Source organism: Fusarium redolens, assembly GCF_020744475.1.
Source record: "Fusarium redolens strain MPI-CAGE-AT-0023 chromosome Unknown BKA55scaffold_14, whole genome shotgun sequence".
Lineage (NCBI taxonomy): Eukaryota > Fungi > Ascomycota > Sordariomycetes > Hypocreales > Nectriaceae > Fusarium > Fusarium redolens.
The window spans coordinates 665,970-686,451 of NW_025763677.1; the positions used below are offsets into that span (position 1 = coordinate 665,970).

The 20,482-nt window shown below is 46.2% G+C and overlaps 8 protein-coding genes across 8 annotated transcripts; 5 read left to right on the forward strand and 3 right to left on the reverse strand.

The window, feature by feature from the left end:
* The first annotated feature begins 315 nt into the window (after nt 1-315).
* On the forward strand, nt 316-1,327 carry BKA55DRAFT_116240 (uncharacterized protein). The gene is made up of 2 exons (XM_046184752.1): nt 316-550; nt 605-1,327. Exons 1-2 carry the CDS (start codon nt 538-540, stop codon nt 1,093-1,095), a joined length of 504 nt encoding a protein of 167 aa, XP_046045906.1. The 5' UTR covers nt 316-537; the 3' UTR covers nt 1,096-1,327.
* A 1,224-nt stretch (nt 1,328-2,551) lies between these two features.
* Nucleotides 2,552-2,932, forward strand: BKA55DRAFT_542708 (uncharacterized protein; the record flags this gene model as incomplete). Its single annotated transcript, XM_046190511.1, has 1 exon — nt 2,552-2,932. The coding sequence occupies one exon, from the start codon at nt 2,552-2,554 to the stop codon at nt 2,930-2,932; it is 381 nt and encodes a 126-aa protein (XP_046045907.1).
* Nucleotides 2,933-3,524: 592 nt separating this feature from the next.
* Nucleotides 3,525-5,450, forward strand: BKA55DRAFT_519476 (uncharacterized protein; the record flags this gene model as incomplete). The annotated part of the gene is made up of 4 exons (XM_046188346.1): nt 3,525-4,003; nt 4,096-4,130; nt 4,361-4,448; nt 4,583-5,450. 4 exons carry the CDS (start codon nt 3,525-3,527, stop codon nt 5,448-5,450), a joined length of 1,470 nt encoding a protein of 489 aa, XP_046045908.1.
* Nucleotides 5,451-5,947: 497 nt separating this feature from the next.
* BKA55DRAFT_542711 (uncharacterized protein) lies at nt 5,948-7,831 on the forward strand (the record flags this gene model as incomplete). The annotated part of the gene is made up of 3 exons (XM_046190512.1): nt 5,948-6,647; nt 6,824-6,860; nt 7,336-7,831. The coding sequence occupies 3 exons, from the start codon at nt 5,948-5,950 to the stop codon at nt 7,829-7,831; spliced, it is 1,233 nt and encodes a 410-aa protein (XP_046045909.1).
* Nucleotides 7,832-8,010: 179 nt separating this feature from the next.
* Nucleotides 8,011-9,693, reverse strand: BKA55DRAFT_519884 (ankyrin repeat-containing domain protein; the record flags this gene model as incomplete). Its single annotated transcript, XM_046188372.1, has 2 exons — nt 8,011-9,038; nt 9,579-9,693. 2 exons carry the CDS (start codon nt 9,691-9,693, stop codon nt 8,011-8,013), a joined length of 1,143 nt encoding a protein of 380 aa, XP_046045910.1.
* A 2,583-nt stretch (nt 9,694-12,276) lies between these two features.
* Nucleotides 12,277-13,431, reverse strand: BKA55DRAFT_678475 (uncharacterized protein; the record flags this gene model as incomplete). The annotated part of the gene is made up of 1 exon (XM_046198141.1): nt 12,277-13,431. One exon carries the CDS (start codon nt 13,429-13,431, stop codon nt 12,277-12,279), a length of 1,155 nt encoding a protein of 384 aa, XP_046045911.1.
* Nucleotides 13,432-14,292: 861 nt separating this feature from the next.
* On the reverse strand, nt 14,293-15,128 carry BKA55DRAFT_577042 (uncharacterized protein). Its single transcript, XM_046193556.1, has one exon. It carries the CDS (start codon nt 15,057-15,059, stop codon nt 14,307-14,309), a length of 753 nt encoding a protein of 250 aa, XP_046045912.1. The 5' UTR covers nt 15,060-15,128; the 3' UTR covers nt 14,293-14,306.
* A 1,964-nt stretch (nt 15,129-17,092) lies between these two features.
* BKA55DRAFT_666054 (Alpha/beta hydrolase family-domain-containing protein) lies at nt 17,093-20,269 on the forward strand. The gene is made up of 5 exons (XM_046197766.1): nt 17,093-17,979; nt 18,031-18,351; nt 19,231-19,806; nt 19,862-19,999; nt 20,053-20,269. The coding sequence occupies exons 1-5, from the start codon at nt 17,545-17,547 to the stop codon at nt 20,143-20,145; spliced, it is 1,563 nt and encodes a 520-aa protein (XP_046045913.1). The 5' UTR covers nt 17,093-17,544; the 3' UTR covers nt 20,146-20,269.
* The last annotated feature ends 213 nt before the right edge of the window (nt 20,270-20,482 follow it).

Below are 20,482 nucleotides of genomic sequence, written 5' to 3' on the forward strand. Positions count from 1 at the left end.
TTCACACTCTGGAACCTCAATAATTTCCCGTGCGGATGATTGGTCACTTCAGCTAGGGCCTGTCTCACAACGTTACACTAAACGAAAATATCGAAATGACGACTACATGTTTGCCCAATTTCCCGCATTCACGATTACCGCCATTTTTCTCATCAGGACCCATCAGGATAGTAATTCACTTCGCGCTTATTGCTATGGGCACTCATTCATGTTGAGTAGTGCTGGGGAAGTGATGTGAAGTGACAGACACTGCCGCCAAACGCTTCTGACCGGGGTTAGTCACACAGCGGAAGCGCCTTTGTTGACACCTCATCAGACAGGCAGAACTCTGCGCCTGCATCACCTTCTTTGTTCACTTCTGTCATTACTAAATAGTGCGATTCTACAGCTTGGCTGTACTAATATCCCCCTTCCTCTCGTTATTCCCATCTCTCTCAACTCAACTCAACTTTTTCTATTAGCGACATTGCATTGGATAGCAAACTTTTCATCCATTTCCGCCTGAACTTTCATCGCGATATAGCGATCTCAACAGTAATGTCTGAAAAGGGTAAGGGATTCTCCGAGACTGATTTATAAGCTTTTTACTGACTGACCTGCCTAGTGCTCGAGCCATACCTTTCTCTCATGGCGACGCCTGAGGAAGAATGTTTGTTGGCTCCACTCCAACGTGTCAACTTTCGCTCACGCAGCACAGTTGAAGAGGACTACGACGATTTGATTTTCATTAACGCTTACGATATCCAAATCGAATCTCATCTCCAGAACAAGAAAACAAGCGACGTCACTTTCCGCATAAAATTCAAGTTCAGCCCAATCGACACCTGGTCTCGCGGCTGGGCCGAAGAAATCGATCTTCAAAAGTACTATCAAGACATCGTCCTCAACTACTGGCGCAGCATCGGCGGGCGCTGCAAAGCTACGAGATTCAAAATGTACAAAGTACTCAGAATCGTGGCGGAAGAGAAAAACAAGTATCGCGTTCAGTGGGTTGGGTATAATGGTGGGGAGGATACGAATCTGGAGCCCAAGAAGAAGGTCTGGTCGATCGCGCCCAAAGCTGTTCTTGCGTGGAAGACTCGAGTGGTGGAATAGGATGGGGGGTATTGGGCATGAAGCGGCAAAAAGTAATTCTTTCTGATTGGTGGCGTCAGGGATACCCAGCGTTGATGTTTTGAGCGGGCGTTTGGTATTTTTCATATTGGATACATCATACCCATAGCGTGTTTTTCCTTTTGTCATCACAGCCTCGCGCAAGCAAAATTTCAGTTTATTAATATCATTTCGAGTGCTAAGCAATAGCGCTCTTGAATATCCAAGTCTACATCTTAGTTATCCTCTCTTGTGTTTCCCTCTTCCCGACGGTTCTGCTCCTTCGACATTTCCACCAATACATTTCCTTGCGCCCTTGCTATTTCTTCTGCCTGAAACGACCATTGACGCATTGATTCCAAATTGCTCTCGAGTTTTGAGAAGGCATGGCGATATCCCCCGACAATATTCAATGTTTCTTGGCCTGATTGTCGAGTACCTAGCCCATGCCGCGCTCTGGCTACTAACAACTGGAGTCTATCCACCACATCCGTTTGTTCAGACAATAGTCGCTCTCTCCTCACGCACAGATTCTTGAAAGCATCTTCGAGTCTGGTGAGCTTTCCTAGCATTGCGTAATTGATTCCGCTGGTTTGTGGCTGGGTTGGGTTGCCCCCGGATTTGGATTGGCCTTGGTGGTGGAGGTTTGAAGACATGGTTTGTTAATGTACTGAATAGCGTAGAAGCAGATGGTTCTTGTGTATTTGACGAGTTGTCTTTGGTAGGGAGGTTTTTGGATTGTTAGACCTGGTTGGGTCTTTTATCTGTCAAAGGACTTGGAATCGGAACAGTGTTGATAATCACGCATGCATGTCAACGCCATGATGCATACATTTACTCACCTTTGCTATATACTGTGTATCATGGCCCTCTTGGTCGCAAGCTCATCACGGACATCTACCTTCGCGCAACATATCACAGAAGAAATCGGCATGCCGTATGCCTCAAAGCAGTATCACTGTTAGTGATCTCTTGAGTTGCCTTGGACCAGAGCACAGAGTGCACGAAGACACGAAGCGCAGGCAAAGGAATATCGAAAAGTAAAGCACCAAGAATCCTTAAGCAAGTTAGTAGGCCGGGGTCAGACTGTTGATGGCAAGAGCCGAAATCTTGGTAGACATCGATTCAATGGGAGAGTTCACCAGTGGATTTCCTCAGCCGGAAGCTCAGTGTTCCAAGGACGACAGAAACCTTAGATACGGAAGTGATCAATTGCCCATGAAGACAGATATTAGTGATCGAGTTGCGACGGAGGCATTGGCGATGGCGAGCACGTCTCGAAGGGTTGCGCCACGGCGCCGGTCATGAGTAATCATCACTGACGCTCTCTCCGTCCCAAGTCGATAGGTCTATAAAGGACCTTAGCCATCCCAGGTTTTCTGAGTCGGTCCTCAAACAAAGAAGATCCAAACGGACGAAAATTGCCTATCTCTGCCATCGCTGAATAACTACACAGACCATGTTTTGGCGTGGTCGTCGAAGGGAATCCGATGTCCAGCGATCCACGAATAACCAACGCAAGTCCCGATCTAGAAAGGCAACATGGGAAACACAAGTGAGAATCGATAAGCTAAATGAAAGACTGGACAGCATACGTGCGGAGATAGAGGAGATATACCGCAAGAGAGACGAGAAGGAAGAGAGAAGGAGAAGAGCGAAAGATGAACTAAAACGGTTAAAAGGTAAGAGACGACCAAAGCAGAGGGACATAGAGGATGCCAAGAGGACGTTGCGCAGAAGGGTTCGTGATTTGGACGAGATTAAGGGTATCCTGAAGCAAACTAAACGCGAGAAAAAGTCTATAGCCAAGAAGAGGGATCGTCTCACCCGGCGCCTGTAAGGGGATTTGGAAGTGGGGCGGGCAAAAAGAGAAGAGAGATATAAGGAGTACTTAGATGTTCTCTAGTGAATTTACATCACAAACCTTAGTGGTATCTTGAGATGATCTTATATTCAATCTTCGGATTAACTAACTATGTTACTACTGCTGCCCTTTCTCTGCCTCTGAGAAGATACACCAGGAGACGGGAATGGAAAAGGGACAGGATGATAGAGCAGACGTTTTACCAGGACACATAAACGTGACTGATAGTGAGTACCATGGAGAATTGGAACTACCAGGCGTCGGAACCTGACTGGGGCGTTGCAGTGGATTGGTAGTTCAGCCGAATGTTGAGTGCCACACAGCGTCATGTACAGTACAACGTAGTGAACTGTTCATAACCAGCCTGCAGGTGTGAGGGTGAACAATAATAAACCACCATGGACAGAGACAATGTGTCCATGTTCGCGTGACGAAGTCTTAAAGTATAAAATTGCGAACCTGGTTCGTTCCAGTGGGAGTAAACGCATACTCATTCAACCATATACATCCAGATACCAACAGCAAGAGCTATCCCCCACCATCCGTCTCAAGCGCACTTTAATCAAGCATGTCCGACCGAAGAGTAATTGTAGTGGAGGTAACATCGTCACCCCAGGAATATGATGAGCGAGGTGCCGTGGAGAAGGAGATTGATCATGTAGAAGCCAAGATAGAAGGTCTGCAAGAGGACATGGAGCGACTGGACAAAAGAATAGACAAGCTTGATCGGAAGACAGAAAAACTAAATAAGAGCAATAAAAAATTCAAGAGAGTCATAGAATCGAAACAAGATGGGGCATCAAGAGAGGCGGTGGAAAGTGGACTTCAGACATTGAAGGAAGGCAAAGACAGATGTTCGAAAAACGAGAAGACGCTAGCCGAACTGGAGTATAAGATGCAAAGTTTGGGAAAGAAGGTACGGGATTGGCAAAAATACAGAGAGGCACTTAAGAGTCGTCAAGAGGAGATGAGGTATGACACCTGGATGAGGTGTGAGGAGAGTTTGAGCTGGGAAGAATGGAAAAGGAGTACTTACCATCAAAGGAGGTGAAACACTTGGCTGTACTTGAATTTGATGGCTTTGGAATAAAATAGAGACGATGATAGTTATCGCATTCAAGTAGAGGTGTTCCACGAAGTGCTCTATTTGTAGTGGAAGGTAGAGCGACTTGGCGTTGAGGCAAACATGGTTGAGACAGATACCTTCCGAGTCTTGGAACATTTTCGCAGGACTACGGCTATGTCACATGCGCACACAGAAATTCTCAATTCAAGCAAATTGTAGATAGAGAAAATCATTTAGGAAAGGATCATGAAGATCTGCTCGAGGAGTATTGTGAATGGAGATACCAGCTAGACCCGTAAGTGACCGTATTGCCTTCTAGTTCTGGTAACCTCAAGAAGCTGGCTGCTTCATCACCGATAACTTTCAGATATGCCCAGTGAAACAGAGAGGCGTGACAGTGATCAGTTGCAAGCAACAGAAACATGTGTATGATTCATCGCGCATCGTGCCCCACTTGTACTGAATCAAATTGCATAGCGCGTGGTGTCCAGTTATATCAGGACAAGATTCCAGTCAGCTACTGTGTGCTGCATCGAACCTCTTACCAAGACATACTCAAGTGAATCGAACTACTGCACCGAATCCCATCCCATCCCAATCTTATTTGGACCCTCCTCAGACGACACCATGCCGGAAGACAGCCCCCAAGAGAACGCCGCACCAGAGAATGCGCCCCAGAGCCTGGATGCAAATGCGCCTTTGGATATGGTTGTGTATGAACCAAAGGCTGAAACTCAGAATGAGCCAAAGGATATTCCACCCGAGGTTACGGCCGAAGATTCACCTCCCCTTATACCCCAGAACGTGCCTGAGAACTTGCCCAAGAACACTCACTCTAGACCTGAGAAGAAAAGTTCTCAGGAGGGCGCTTCTCACGAGCAAGAATTTGTTAACAACGTACCTGAGGAGGCTGAACTAAGAAGGCAGATAGTTAGAAGGGTTAACTTTGAGGAGAACTCACACGGCGGACGCTCAAGGGAGACAGAATCTCCAGGAAAGGGATCTCACGGGGGAGACTCTCGCCGAGGGGAGTCTCATAGAGCAGACTCACGAAGACCAGACTCTTACCAGAAGGAATCTCACAAGAAGGATCCTCATAAGAAGGATTCTCATCACTCACGCAAATCTGAATCTCACAGATCGGAATCTCGCAAGAAAGATTCCCACAAAAAATGCTCTCTCAGATCAGACTGTTACAAAAAGGATTTACACAGATCAGAATCACACAAGCCGAACCCTCACGGGAAGGACTTTCGCGAAAGAGACCCACACAAGTCATCAAAGAAGAAGGAGTCTGACAAGAAAATGAAGACCAAGGATGCTACACCAGAGTATGGACGAATCTCTTTCTGGGCTACTGTAGCCCACCACGTTGACCGAACTCCTTACATAAGAGAACCGGTTCAAACAAAGAGGAAAGGAAACTAAAGGCAGAGAGCAAGGCGCATGAGACTAGAAAATAGTTATAGTGTTGCTTATAATAGAACAAACCCTTTTTAAAAGTTGAACCGGGTCTCGCCTGCGAAAATGCAAGAAGATTTGCTTCTGAACAGTTGTAAATTGTCCCTATAGTTCTCGCTCGGAGCCTGCAATGAAGAAGTCTGGTATAGAAGAGGCCTCGGTTCAAATGAGACGCTGAAGACTCTCCAACTCGCACGCAGAAGCTTTGATCCTGAGATGTCACTCGACACCAAACATCAGGTCGAATGAAGCCGAACCGACCAAATGCAGTCGGGCCAAGAGGAGAATTACTGCTAGTGCTGAGCTGCGAATGGAGTGATTAACTAAGCTTGACGTGCAATCGCTGTGTATTTTGGCTCTGAACGGGACAAGGGACTCCTGACTTGCGACATTCACAGTGAACAACTAGTCAAGGGCAGGAAGACAGTCGAGCGTGATCAGGCTTGGCTTCTCACGAGAGCAAAATGTGTATGATTCACTCGCACGTAGCGAGCAAATTCGGAGTGAACAGAGGTTCCAGACAGCACCATGGAGGTTTATATCGAGACGAGACTGGCATAATGTATTGTTATTCTGCACCAACTCTTGCGCTCAGATACCCAAGAGGAACTTCAGCCACGGCAAGACAAGACAATCTCAATCATCTTTATTATCCTCTTTCAGCCGGTATATCTTGTCACTCACTCGCTCGAACAGTCGCAGAGTTGCTATCGAAGAACACTATCACCTACTGCGATCACTCTACTACATTTCCAACGAAAATGCCTGATAAGAATTTCCCCCATTTACTAGACACCTACGCGTTCACAACACACAGTGACACCGTTAAAGAGACCAAGGAGAAGCTTCAGAAAGTCAATTTTGAAAGGGCGAAAATGGAGGTTGATAAGGAATATATCGAGAGGAGGATCGATAAGCTATGTGACGGCAGGAGCACGGTGCAAGGGTGCCTGGAAAGGGCTAGGGATAGAGAGGAGGAGAGCAAGCTGAGAGGACAGGAAGCTCAAAGGAAGAAATCGGCGAAGCTGGCGGATTCGTATGAACGCGAGATCGACAAGCATGATGAGTACATTGATACGCTGGAAGAGACGCTGGAAGATTTAGACAGGAAACAAAAGAAGTGGGATCGTGAGCAGAAGAAGCTTAGGGATATTGAGAAGATGTGTAAGAATTCGGTAGCTAAGCTTCAGAAGAAATGAGCTTGGATGCCGATGAGGTTGCCATGCCTAGAAATACAGAAGTTGAAACTCGCGCCTGGACAAAGAACCTGTTGATTCTTACCAGTGAGATGGCTGACATTATTCACCCAAAGTGAAAGCATAAGTATCATATTACAACAGCCGAATGCTCATCGAAATATCGCAATACACATATAGAGTATGAATCCACCTTGAGATGCTTATTATCATTCTTTTACCAGGTGATTTTAACAAGCATTAACTTTCATTCTGAGCAGCATGACGAAAGGGACAAGAGCAAGTGGCTAATCATCGAGGTTGTCTGAAAGCTCAGTGACAACAAAAGTGTAGGGAGTTGATTGACTGCATCACAGTAGGATGTCTCTGAGTAACCTCCTGTTGCGAAAAGACTGGCAATGAACAATTGTTGGATTTGCGAGTTGTGAATCGTAGGGAAGCCGGGGAGCGAGCTATTTTATCAATGTAAAGTTCCTCGGATCTAGGATGCGGATACACAATAGAGAACCCACTCTCTTCAACGAAACCTGTTCCTTGCACTTGTAACTATCTACATCGTCCAAGAACATCATGGCGGACAACGGCCCCCCAGAGAGAAATACAACCAAGAGAGAACCCAAGGAATTGCCCGAAACCGTCACTTAGAGCATACCCAGGCTTCTCGCCCAGGGCAGGCCTGAGGAGGGTCAATCTGAACCTGAAAAGGAACAAAGCGGGGAGGATGACTCTGAAGAGTACGCAACTACGAAAGATGAAACAGAAAAGAAGTCGGCTAAGAAAGTCAGGTTCAAGGAGGACTCGCAAAAGAAATATTCAGAAAAGAACAAATCCCGCAAGAGGGATTCTGACAACAAGGACTCTAACAAAAGAGAGTCACGAAAGAAAGACTCCCACAAAGAAGGCAATCATGAGAAATCTACACCTAAGAGTCCCAGCATCGGTCTTTGGGATACAGCGACGATATATCAGTTGAATAATTGCTTGATCGAAGCGAAAGCTAAATTGAAAGATGTCCAAGAGAAAGTGAAAGCACTTGAAGAGAAGAATAAGGCGTTACTGAAGGAAGAAGAGGATCTCCAAACCGAGATTGATACGTTCAGGAAAAGTATTAGGAAGAAGCGATCATTAGCCTTGATAGTGGATTGGCCTTGAGGCAGCGGCTTTGTTAGGTTGTTGCTTGATATAGAACAAAGAAGCTTTGGAGTTGGTGTTCAGTGAGTTGAACTGTGGGTTAGGACATATTGGTGATAGTATGAAACATGGTAAGGCCTCGTTTCTTTATTATCAGACATACTCCCGTCACACTTTACTCCATTACCAGGACTCCAATCTTACGCTGTGAGAATACCAGCGCCTAGCATCTCCACTACCAAAGAAGAACCTCCAACCATCATACCATCGACTTCTTTCCACAAATCTTTGTCTGGATCAAGCCCTTTGTCCAACAGGTAGCGAGTATACCGCTGACATCTTCCTTTGACAGCATACCAGAGCAACTCCTTACCATGCTCATCAATGAAACCGGGGTTTCCTACTAACCGCTCAGTCATGTAAATAGCAATGTTGTCTTCTCGAGCCAGTGCCGCGGTGATGATCGCATGGTGTCTCGTCCATCTCCGAACAAGCGGGTCAGCGCCGCCCTCAAGAAGCAGGGTCAAAGTTGCCATATCTCCCCGTATAACAGCCATCTCAAGAGCATCAGCTCCACGAGCGCCGGCCTTGTCTTTGCGAAAAACGTCCTTTTCGATGAAGAGGTTGAGGATGTCAGGCTGAGGGGCGCCTATCGCTATATGCATTGGCGTTTCACCCCAGTCGTCGCTGTCATCGACGTGTGCTCCATTGTCAAACAGTAACCTCACGATATCAACGTATCCTCTTCTCACAGCCAGCAGCAAAGGCGGAACGTCGCCATCCACATGAGCGTTTGGATCGACACCTTGATCCAACATGAGCTTCACTAGATCATAGCTGCCAGTTGTCATCGCAAAATACACAAGATTATCCCCAACCTTATTCCTAAGATGCACGTCTGCACCTCGAGCAAGAAGAAGATTCACAATATCCCAGTACTGTTTCCTAACAGCTGGAAACAAGGCAGTCTCATCCTCGTTGTTGATGATGAAGTTGACATCAGCGCCTTGATCCAACGATCTCTCCACCACTGAGAAAAGTCCCTCTTCAGAACCCCATCGGAGGGCCCTGCACCGCCAGTGCGCATCATCATGATAAACAAGATCATTGGCAATGAGGTAAAGCCGTTTGTTGGTTTGGCAGAAGGCGTTGAGGTCAGAACGCACTGCAAGATTCTGTACGATCAGTTCGATGATCTCTGTTGCTAGATTTTGGAGTAACATATTGACTGATTTAATGTTGTGACAGTTCGAATAAACACAGGAAAGGATGACTTCTTCAAAGTGCTGAAGGAATGAGAGAGACTGACGTGAGACTTTAGATCACCGACTTCTGATCATCAACGGAGGATTGGGTAGGGCTCTATATTTGAGCTTACGTGTATTTTTCGCATCACGTACGTGGCGGTATCAAGGCAAACAGAATAGATCATTCAACGAGAAAGGGAATTAAATGACCGACGAGGAGAACATGGCTCATGTCACGTTCGTTATCATAAATTTCTGTTTGTTCTCAAGTGCGACAGGGCAGGAAAGATTATGAAGTGGTTGGAGCTGGATGTCATGATTTATTGCAGCTATTCCTAAAACCACTAGCTTAGTAAATCCTTCGCTTTTGTCGAGGCTCACCGTCCTGGCCGACCACTCAGATGCTGGATGGATCAATCGTCACCAAACAGCTCCCTTTGCTTTCTTCTTCATTGCTTCAATGCATTTCGGGCATTCCTTCTAATCCATGTACTCATCTCTCGAATTGATCTCAAGCATACACTTGCCCGGCGGAGACTTTTTCTTCTCGCCACACTGCGCTCCGTTCTGCTTATACCTGATCAAGGAGTCACATCTTTTGTTGCAATAGTACCTGACGAACGTGGTGCTGCACATGTTGGCGACTTTTGTACCTATCTCGTCTTATTGCGCGTGCTAGATCTGCCAGGTTGGTTTCGTTTTCGAGGAAACTACAAGGGAAGCATTGGCATATTTATGCCCACAGGAAGCCGATGGTCCGTGATATGAGCTGATCATAATCATGGCCGTGGCACTGAAGAGATGTCATGTAGTACTTCACTTGTTAATCTAGGAGAGACTGAACAGAGGCTTTCTTGTTTGTCGATAATAGCAATAGTGACTAACCCTTCAGTTGTTGTAGTGATTAAAATCACTTCTTCTCCTTCATTTTCTTTATGCAAATCAAGCATCATATAGGAGAAAAGTATTTATTTGCCACTTTAACCTCGGATTTGCACCTCATCCTGTCATTTGGTGTCTTGCAAGGCGTCACAGTCGTATCGCCATGACCGAGAGTCCAGCAATCTTCGCATTGATATCGGATGCTTATTGTCTTGCACATGATGGTAATTGTAAATGTAACGGAGAAAGACACTGTGTTGTTTATTATGTATGGTGACTTATTTGATGGAGTATGTTTGAAGTATGGCGTGCCAGAAAGCAAACAGTTGGCTGGGTTTATATAATTCTTGCTGTGCTCTGAATATGGAAAGATTCATCACTGATATCTACTCGATATTGAAACCAAAGAGGAGTGCTCAGTGACTCTCCAACTCTAGAAGTCACACGATTGTATTTAGTTAAAGTTTCATTGATCAGATTCATAGAAAGTGATCAGCCGCCACCTCCTAGCAGCAATCCACTCTATTCCTTATTTCATGCCTTTGTTCTTCTTTTCCTGGCATTTGTGGCAAAAGTCAGGAGATAGAGTATCAGTTTTCTCCTCGAACTCTGCTACACACCCTTTCTCTTTATCTCCCGGGCTCTTGCATGGATGTCCATCTATCTTGAATCCGATCCGGTGCGAGCATACCTGGCAGATAGATGAGGTATGAATTGTTCTGCACATAGTCGCTTGATGATCGTGTTTGAATGCGGTGGTTTGATGTACTTTTAATATATGTGAAATTGTAATTATTGGGCTTTCAGTGGAGAGAAGTCCAAAAATCTAATTTATATAGTTTTGCAAACGCCTTATTATGTGCATGAATTTACACTTAACAGATATCAGAGGTGGGAGTTAATTGACTGTTATTCAGGTAGTTCCACTGTCCCTAAGAATCATGAGATATTCTAAACCTCCGAATCCAAGTACTCGCACCTCATCGTGATTCAGCCAACGCTTTTAACTTAGCCTCCTCCTCCTCTTTCCTAGCCTCTTGACATGGGTCACATTCCACATACCGAATCTTGTCCTGTGAATTTACCTCTTTGATGTATTTCTCTGTGTCTTTGTGACAGCAAAACGATTCAACACGCTCTGAGTTTATCAAATGACTGCAATAACCCCAGTATCTTATAATCGTAGTTGTGCACATGGTGAGTTCAATGTATCAAGAGGTTGTGGCGTTTTCGATGTCGAGTTTGTGGAAATCGTTGTGAAGTATATTTAAACGAGTATGTGACGTTGAACATTGGAAAAAGACATTGTGAGATTGCTGAAAGCTTGGTATTTATACTTTCCAGGATCTGCATGTCCAAATCATATCCAAGTCCAAGGATAAATGTCGCTAGAAGTAAGAAAGCAATAATTCACAATTACAGTGGATCAGCTGCAGACGAGACTCCATGATACAGACCGTGAATCTGCATGACCTTATGTACCTTAGAATGTCCTTATATATGAGTCACTACATTAACACATGCGCATTGCATAACGGTAATGATCAAATTCTCTCCTTATGGACGATGTTCCTTTTCCTGAGTTCCTTAATCAAGGTCGCAACATTAAAATTCCATAGCGTTCTTCTTCCTCTCCTCCTCTTCCCTCAGCTCCCTCTCACGGAAGCATGGATTACATTCTATCAAGCCATCGCGATTATCCTCAAGATAATTCACATGACAATACTCAGTGCCTTGGTAAGCACATGGTATGAATTCCGTTCCTGAACTGAGAACATGGCCGCAGCAGCCTATATATTGTACCAATACGCTGTCGCACATCTCACTGTTCATTAATAGTATTAGTAGATATTGGGTAGGTGGTTTCTTTTGTAAAGGAGATTGATGAGCCTGAGTTTTTTTGAGCGTTTTGGATGGTTTGCAAGTTGAACACCGGGGCTTTTTATAGAGGGCTATAAGCAACTTTTCAGGGACAGATATGAAGGAGTGAGGGTATTGATTCATAGGGGGAGGTACCTCTGATGATACTGTCCTGCCTCCATGGTGAGTACCGAGTCTGCTGAGGGAGGGACCTTCTTATGTATGATATGGCTACTCATTGGGTTGATAGGTGAATATTTGACATGGAAATCTTGGAGATGAAGGGTCATGATTGCAAAAGTGCATCTTCAGGAGAATCGCAGGCGTAAATTGTGTGAAGATTGTTAAGAGACTTGTTTGTTAATGTGACACGAGAAATATGGAAGATGCTATGAAGAAGAATCTCTTGTCAAGACCGGCCGAGCTTAAACCCCTGGGGAGAACTCCATACAACGGTCCAGATACCTCATTCTTCGACTACTTGATTGATTTTTTGAGCTCAGCTGCCTGTAGCTTCAAAATAGCTAACCAATCTTTCCCGATGTTGGCATAGTCGGCAAACCCTGCCGGGTCCTCCAAGTATGAGTACATGATGTCCCAGTTAAGTGCCAGAAGAGGACCCATGATGGGGATGAGACCCAGTCCTGCTCCGACGATCTGCTTGACAATACCTGACCATGCAGATTTGTCGAGGGGCGCATAGACGAAGCGAATTCCTTCATTTATCGACGTCCAATCGTTACCCTTTCTGTGAAAGTCTCCCGAATCCCACTGGCACAGGGAGTGGTCTTCCGCGTTGAGCGAGGCTCCTTCTCGAAGTAACCAAATAGAGTCAAAGCAGATATGCGTACCATCGGCACGGCGGGCGACTCTGTCGTCTGGAATGCACAGTGATGCCATGAGTGCTTGGACGTTCAAGCAAAGAGCAGCTCCAGAGTACCCAAGACCGCGGCTGTTTGTAATGTCGCAGTGAATGGGGTCATTATCCCAGTAGTTCTTGAGAGTCAAGCCTTGTTCAGAAAACTTGTGAAACTGTACGGTCCCAAGTCTGCTGAATCCAGGATAGTTGGGATCCTGGAAGATCTGAGGGAAGTAGAGTGCTCTGATAGGGAGTGTCGGATCGATAAAGATATATTTATGGGACTTGATGTTGAACGCCAGATATACGTTTTGGTCTGTTTCCGTGTACCACCTATAAGTGCTTTGCCCGTCATTGTGGACAAAGGGGCTTGGGGAGTCAATTGCTACCTCGCCACTGGTATCTTCAGTATCATTGTAAAATACTGAAGTACTGGCGAAGGTTCCCAGAACCTGCCTGGCGGGTGAATGCAGGAATTCAAAGTTGCCCCGAGGCCAGTTCGGCTTCTTGATGCCGTTTGAGTTTGAAGCTTTGTCATAAACTCCATTCATGACAACTTCAACGATAAAGGACTTGTAGAAGCCTGCCTCAGTCTGCATTCGCGGTGGAAGTGCAGAAGTGGCCGTGAAGCCTATTCCAGTGGGTGGAGCATAAGCATCATAAGCTTGGGGACTGACGTCCGACTTGGCATTGCTTGAAGATGTGTTTTGAGGCTCTTGTGAGGCTTGAACTGGCTCAGCTCCAGGGGCTTGTTGGACAAGTGTATCGGCCATGACGAAGGGAATAAGAGAGAACTGCTTTGAGATGGGTAGCTTCTATGCTAGTTGCAGAGTCTAGGTAATTCTTCAAATACTGAATGATGTTGCAGATGCATCCTTTCTGCCCAGATATTCAAGAGGCTTTATATGTTCCATGACAATGTCGGTTAGAACGGTGCGCTAACTGTGCCGATACACTTGACATATGCGGCTGACCTCTTCCCTTGCCGTAAATGTCTTTTTCTGCATCCGGGGTCTCCGCTCACACACGGCAAGATTCTCAACACCAATATGTGACGTATGTGTGCGCCATGTAGGACTTTGGGATTGCGCGGAACCCTGTTTCGGTAACATTGAGACTGAGATGTGATAGAGGCAGTGGTGGGGATTGAACATATCAACTCGGGGCGTGTGCTTCTGTTTCAAGTACATCTAGTATGCATATCGCAATTTACCTTCCCCTCAACGCTACTTTCGTTATGTCAGTCATGGTGAGTCTCCGGACAGGGGTTTGAGGAGCTCGACAGGCTTTCAGACTTCTTGTCCTTTATGGTACTAGCCAATAAAGTATATGCGTTGCACGTCGCTCGTTATCTGTTCCGTGCGTAGCCGCCGCAGGAGGACCATGAAAGGTCCAATTGATTCACGGTTACATACTGTGTCTGGCTGGACATCCTCTGAACTAACATCAGCTGCTGGTATGTATTTTCTGGGCATGGGGTCATACATTCAAGCTAACTGGCACAATCATTCTAGAATCTCTGACGGCAGATTCACTGGCATAACCGTCACTTAGCTCTCTCTACCAAAAAGCCATTTTATTATTCAGTGTTTAGGTTCTTCGCTCACTGCTAATATTCCAATGAATTCAGCGTACTTCTTATAAAATGCTACTCGACGGACCAAACAGGCACGAGTGAAAACCAACGAGAACGGTATACCGATTGCGAGAACGAGATGGCCCCTGGAGCCTTCGCTCCGTATGCAAGATGATTGACTTGAGTTGAAAAATACTTTTGCCAATCAGCTTGTACATAAAGTGTACCAGAGCTTTTGTGCAAGCTCAATGACTTGATACCGGCTCGAGGCAGGTGCTTCTCATGAGAGGAAACTGGCTTGAATCCCTGCAGGAAGGGCTGCTTCAACACTTCAGTTCCGTGCAGAAATGAGGCTGAAGTCAAATTGAAGAGGTGCATATCCAGGTCTGTAGAGATCAAGAGAAGGCGTTGGTTAGGCACAGGCGTAATATCATGGCCACCATCCCACCATGTATCGTCCCATTCCTCGTTGAGCATTTTTGGAGGACCGATGGCCTCGACTTGAGAGGGCTTTCGAGAGAATGAACCATCTCTATACTCGTAGCGATTCATCTGAGCTCTCGAGGGACACTTCCCTTGAGGAGGTAGGTCATTCCCGACAGCCCAAAGGCTTTTTGTTACTTGGTCCCATACGAGACTGTGGACCGCGGGGAGACCATCAAGCTCCTGAAGGAAGTCTGGATATGGGTTTGATGTATCCAAGGATGCGTTGACGATCTTGATGTTTCCAGTTGGTTCATATGAAGTCGTTGCTATAGCGATCTTATCATCAGGGAGAAGCTCGACACCGTGAGTTCCTCGCAGACCGGGCGCGTCCAAACACATGCCGAATGTTATAGCTTTGTCTTTAGATGGTTCATCGGGACAATGGCTGATGATGACGACCGCATAACCATAGACTGCTACAACGCTTCTACCGTGATTTGCCCACTTAGCATCTGTCACGGAATCTCCATTTTGCAGACACTCGTTGAGTTTCTTTGGTATATCTTGGTTGACGAAGTCGATCTTCGTCCAGTTCCATGATACATGGCCACTAGTGTTGTGGATGCTGATTTGAGCAGGATAGTATTGACCTGTAATGATCTCAGGAGAGGCCTCTTGAGGGCGAAGGATATGCTGCAAGCCATCGTTGCTTCCGTGAGCCTGAACGAGATTGGCTGCACCAATAATGAACAGCCCAGTCCGAAACAGCCACCGGAAAGCCTCGAAAGTCATAGCTTCAGTTGATTTGGAGTAGAAAATAAAAGGTTGTTGATGGCAGATAAAGTCTTGACGCGCCACAGTGATGAAAACTGTGACTCAAACAAAGTAACTCACTCTATCTTCTGGGTTTGGTCTTTAGTGAGCCCTTACTCGAGGAAGACTCACACAAAGGGTACCTGTAGGATGCAATGATTCAGTTCAGTCAGATCAACTTGCATATAAAATACTGAAGGCAAGCGGATGATTGAGCACTACGTAACAATAATGGGGGCGGAATTATGTTCTCAGCTGAATCAAACATATATAAGACACGGGACGGGCAAGTGACGAACCATATCACCCAATACATGCACTAAATACGCATGTATGCCATGAAGCTCGACCTGGACTGGCTGGCTAAATGTTCTAACTGTGATAGCTGTGCAGCAAAATAAACCTTTTGGCCCGAAACAAGGCAGATCAGCCGGCGGTATTACCTATAACAACACCTACAAAATGTGGCAAAACTAGGGCAGTAGAAATATGTCTCGGCTGTTTGACTTCCCGGGAGCTGATGGCGTTTATAGATGGCAATCAGTGGCCTCAAATTCAATCAAGCCAAGACACGGCTTCAGCCGGAACCTGAAAATGATGAGCTAAGGGTTTGAGTGTTGAATCCTCTCGTCTTTCGCGTCTTTACATATACGGCCCAGGGGAAAGATCATCGTTTTTCAGCTCAGCCCTTCTCAGCCACTTTCATCCGAGCGGCATGGCAGATCTGCCGAATGAGGCGACGTGCGGGTCGATTTAATGCAGACGAATACCGGGTGTCAGATGACATCACCATGTTTTCAATGGGTCCTGTTGATGGCTGATGACTATTAATCCATGACCAGCTGGCTATCAGTATCTCAGCTGGAAGCGGGCCGTGCCGATCTGTCAACGAAGTTCTATCGGTAGCTGGTGGCGCTGATCAATCGCCGGTACTGTTTGAATGCATTTCAGCTTCTGCCACTAGGTACGCTACCCGCACTCCCGCTGACATGATTTGTCACTTCTATGAGGGAACTCGATCCTATTCTTATACCAAATGGCGGCCAATCTGCTGGTTGATATGACCCTATGGGTGATTTGCGATGGTTGATGTTACGAGGATACTGGGCAATGATGCAAGGAGGCAGATGGAAGTGCAGCTAGCGAGCACAGAGAGCCTAGGTCCCTGTCATTCCTCCTGTGATCTATGATTCTTGTAGAGGCTCAGAGGCTCAAAAGCTAGGTGAGTAACGTGGAGATGAAAACATACCAATTGTCCTACGTGAGTCAAGATTGTTAAAGCTGAGGCATGCAACTGTTACAACTCAGAGGCCCTCTTATAGTTGAGAGTAGTTCAGTCTTTTATTTAAAACAAGTCTTCAATTATGATCATGAATTGCATTGTTAGGAAAAGAACCACTTTAGATCTGAAGTATGCCGTGAAGCCATAACCGGCTTGCCGTTGCTAGCCGATGGCATGCGTGTAGGAGCCATGAGAAACTCTCCCATGTAGTGATGACAGTATGCCCGCATTCAACGCGGAAATGCTGATGAATGAATAAGCGCCAAGCTGACCATGCCCGCTTTTCTTGCGCTCCAAGTTTGGGCACTTCAACTTCAACAGATTCGTCAGGTAGTATGCTACAGCACCACTGCAGTAACAGTGTCAATCAGGAGTCCGCCCAAGGCATGAAATACATAATAGTGACCTACTTCTTAAGAGTTGAAAGTGCATCAGTGCCGAAGCCTCGTTCCGGGAATAAACCATCTTCCCACGACAAGGCTTAGTGCTTACATCAACAGTGGGCTATGATCATGGTACCCTGTCTGTACCCTCAAATCCTTCGCTGAACAGGTCGAGATGTTTGTAATCACGCTGCTACGCCCTAAGTTCGTCCGAACTCCCTCCGGAAGACATAGAATGGTGAGATATTATAGCCTATCATAGAGATGTCGGGTGGGAAACATCGTGCGAACTCGGAGCCTTCGTCCGAAGAAGGATTCCGGAGGTCGTCGAGTCTTACATATTTAAACCCTTCATAAACCGCTCGAAAACACTGAAAGTTATCTCTACTCGCATCCAAGTCTCAAAATGAAGGAAAAATATCAAAAGCCAGTCGTACTTCTGGTTCACGGTGCTTGGCATCGACCTCTCCACTACCGTCTTCTCATCCAAGCTTTCCAACAACAAGGCTTCATTGTCTTAGCGCCGCCTCTTGCAAGCTCCGGGTACGATGATTCAGTTGACGGCAAGACATACCACGCTGATGTTAAGAGGATCCACGATGTTGTTATGCCTTACATCGATCACGGGAGGACAGTGATTGCTGTTGGTCACAGCTACGGAGCCATTCCTCTTACCGTGGCGATTGAGGGCCACAGTCTTGCAGAAAGAGAAGAGAAAGGCCTGCAAGGCGGCTTCAGGTCTGTGATTTATGTGGCTCCAACGCCAGTCTTACACAAGGGTATTTCCATGTTCGAAGCTGCGGGTGAGCAGCGTCAGACACCATTCTTTCACGATGTTTCTGTAAGCAAAATTGCAACGCGAAGCGCAACACACAAACTGATCGTATGCTAGGACACGCGTATGCCACTCGAGCTTGATAGAGTCAAAGAGGCATTCTTTTCAGATATCGATCATCGTATCGCAGATGACTTTATTCCAACGCTTTGCCACCAGAGCAAAGCTCCCTTCGAAGTTCCTGTCGTTTGTACCCCAGCAGACTTGAAGATCTCCAAGACTATGGTCATTTGTAAGAACGATGCTATCTTCTCTAGAAACATGCTCTTGCAAGTGGCTGATAAATGGGGTGCTGATACTTTGGAAATTGAATCTGGACATAGTCCGCATCTGGTGGAAGGGCACAGGATGTGGCTCGTTGAGCTTGTGTCCCAAAAGGTCGAGCAGGCATGAAGCCATGGGTAAAACTTGTTGGTATATGTATATAGGGAGAGAATGTGATACATTCACGTCGATTCCTAACTCCACCCAAATCATATGTTCAATTGAGAAATCCTTTTCGGGATTCAATAAAATGGCAATGGGAAACTCGGTGCCTGCGGCACAAGATGGCCTCAAAGGATACAGGCTGTGAGCTGTGTGGTCTAGTCTCAAAGTCAATTGCCGTGGCCCTATCAGAGCTGCGACTTTGATGACGTGTACTCCGTAGAATTCAGCCATCCTGGGTCCAGACTGCTGTAGGGTGCTGGCGATGATTTATTAGGACAGGCCGTAGAAAGCGCCGCTACTAATGATATTGACCCTTCCATACTCTTCGTTGGCTTGATCAAAGGTCATGCGTGGAACTAAAGAAGTAAAGCAATTTGTGGCGTAGGCCCAGACCGTTGGTGAAACTATGGACGGAATCTTCCTCCACAGTCACGTTTGACACCAACGACTGAGATATTTCCATAGAATATTGCGTTTCAGAACCGATCCCGGTTAAGAATGATCTCATGTTTTGTTATTACGCCAGCGGATCAATCTGACAAAGACCCAGCGTTACGATCTGACTCATATTATTGCTTACCCACGTGATGCGACAGCCGAGCAACGATAATCCTTCGACAAATTGATAGCAAAGTGACGGTGAAGATAACTAAAAAAGACTCTTCGCAAGAATCAACCATGGCGACCTCTTCTTCTGATGATGCTGGTTCCAGCATCGAGGACCTTATCTCCTCATACTCGATCCTCACCTCCTTAGCACCGTGGCTCTCAACACTGGACCTCTTCAGTCTCAGTCTGACAAGCCGGTCAGCTTACGAGTGCATCCAGTCGTCACCTACAATCTTTAAATCACTCAGTCGCCATTGTCTCTGCGATGGTCGCGGTCTTGCTACACGTCAAGCCTATGCAAGTCCATATCATCGAAACCGTATGGCCGGTCAATCGACGCTGAGTCCTCATCTCAAAGGCGACGAGGAGATCGAGGTTCGTCTATATAACATCAAATGCGATGAAGCGGGTGCTTTACCGTGTTTGAAATGCGGTATCAACATCTGTGAGGAATGCCGATGTTATCCTCGCGCAGCCCCGCCAAGTGCATATCCGAATCGCAGACCGCATTTGAGAGGGAGTTACGAGCTTGATAATATCATGTGCTTGTGTGAGGACTGTGACGCGAATAATGAGAAAGAAGTGGCGGGGAAGTTCCTGAACGAAAGATGTGATTGTGATATCTACACGAGGTGGATTTGTGTCAGATGTGAAGAGGAGGAGCGCAAGACGGCGAGGAAGTACTTTGCGGAACGAACGCAGATGGAGTGGGATTGGATCATGAGGGAAGATATTGACTATGGCGATGATTTTGAGCCTTCGAAGACGCTTCATGATCATGCCTTTCAACGAGCTGCAAGACTTCCCTCACAAAACTCTGAGATATAGCGAGCTGACTTGTCTGGTGCAGTTCTGGTGTACTTGCGGCAAGACAGTCTCGCACAGAACAGTACCACGTTGCATCTGGTGCAAAAGGCGACATTTGCCAGAAAGCGAATGGTATCAGGAACGTCAGGACATTGGTTCAAAACATCCTTTCTTTGATAACGTAAGTCTCCAAACTCAAGCAGTACGGACGTAACCTTTTGATCACTCGAACAGGATCCTGATTATCCTCGGTGGATAAGCGACGAGAACAACAAGTATCCAACTCCTTACCCAAGGTTAGGGTATCGGGAAGTTGAAGAGACTTAGGTTTAGTAACAAGGTTGTTAGTCGAGCCGTTGTTTCTGTGGTTATGGAAGTTTGATTATGTCCAATGGTCATTTAAAAGACTCAGTTGAACCTCTTCGCTTGCCTTAGATACAGAGTTATACATTATTTGCTTTCTTCCAACTGTTTAAATAAATCCCTGCCAAACTTCTCGAGGAGAAACTCTCGTACCTCAGGGTTCCCGCCCCTGATCACATGCAATGATTCTTCATCTCCATCTACTTGCAACCCCTCCAACGTGGTAACACGCGATAGCGCAACGTACTTCTGCGCCTGCTCCCAAGCCTTATCAAGCTTAGTCTTAACAAGATCCAGTGTC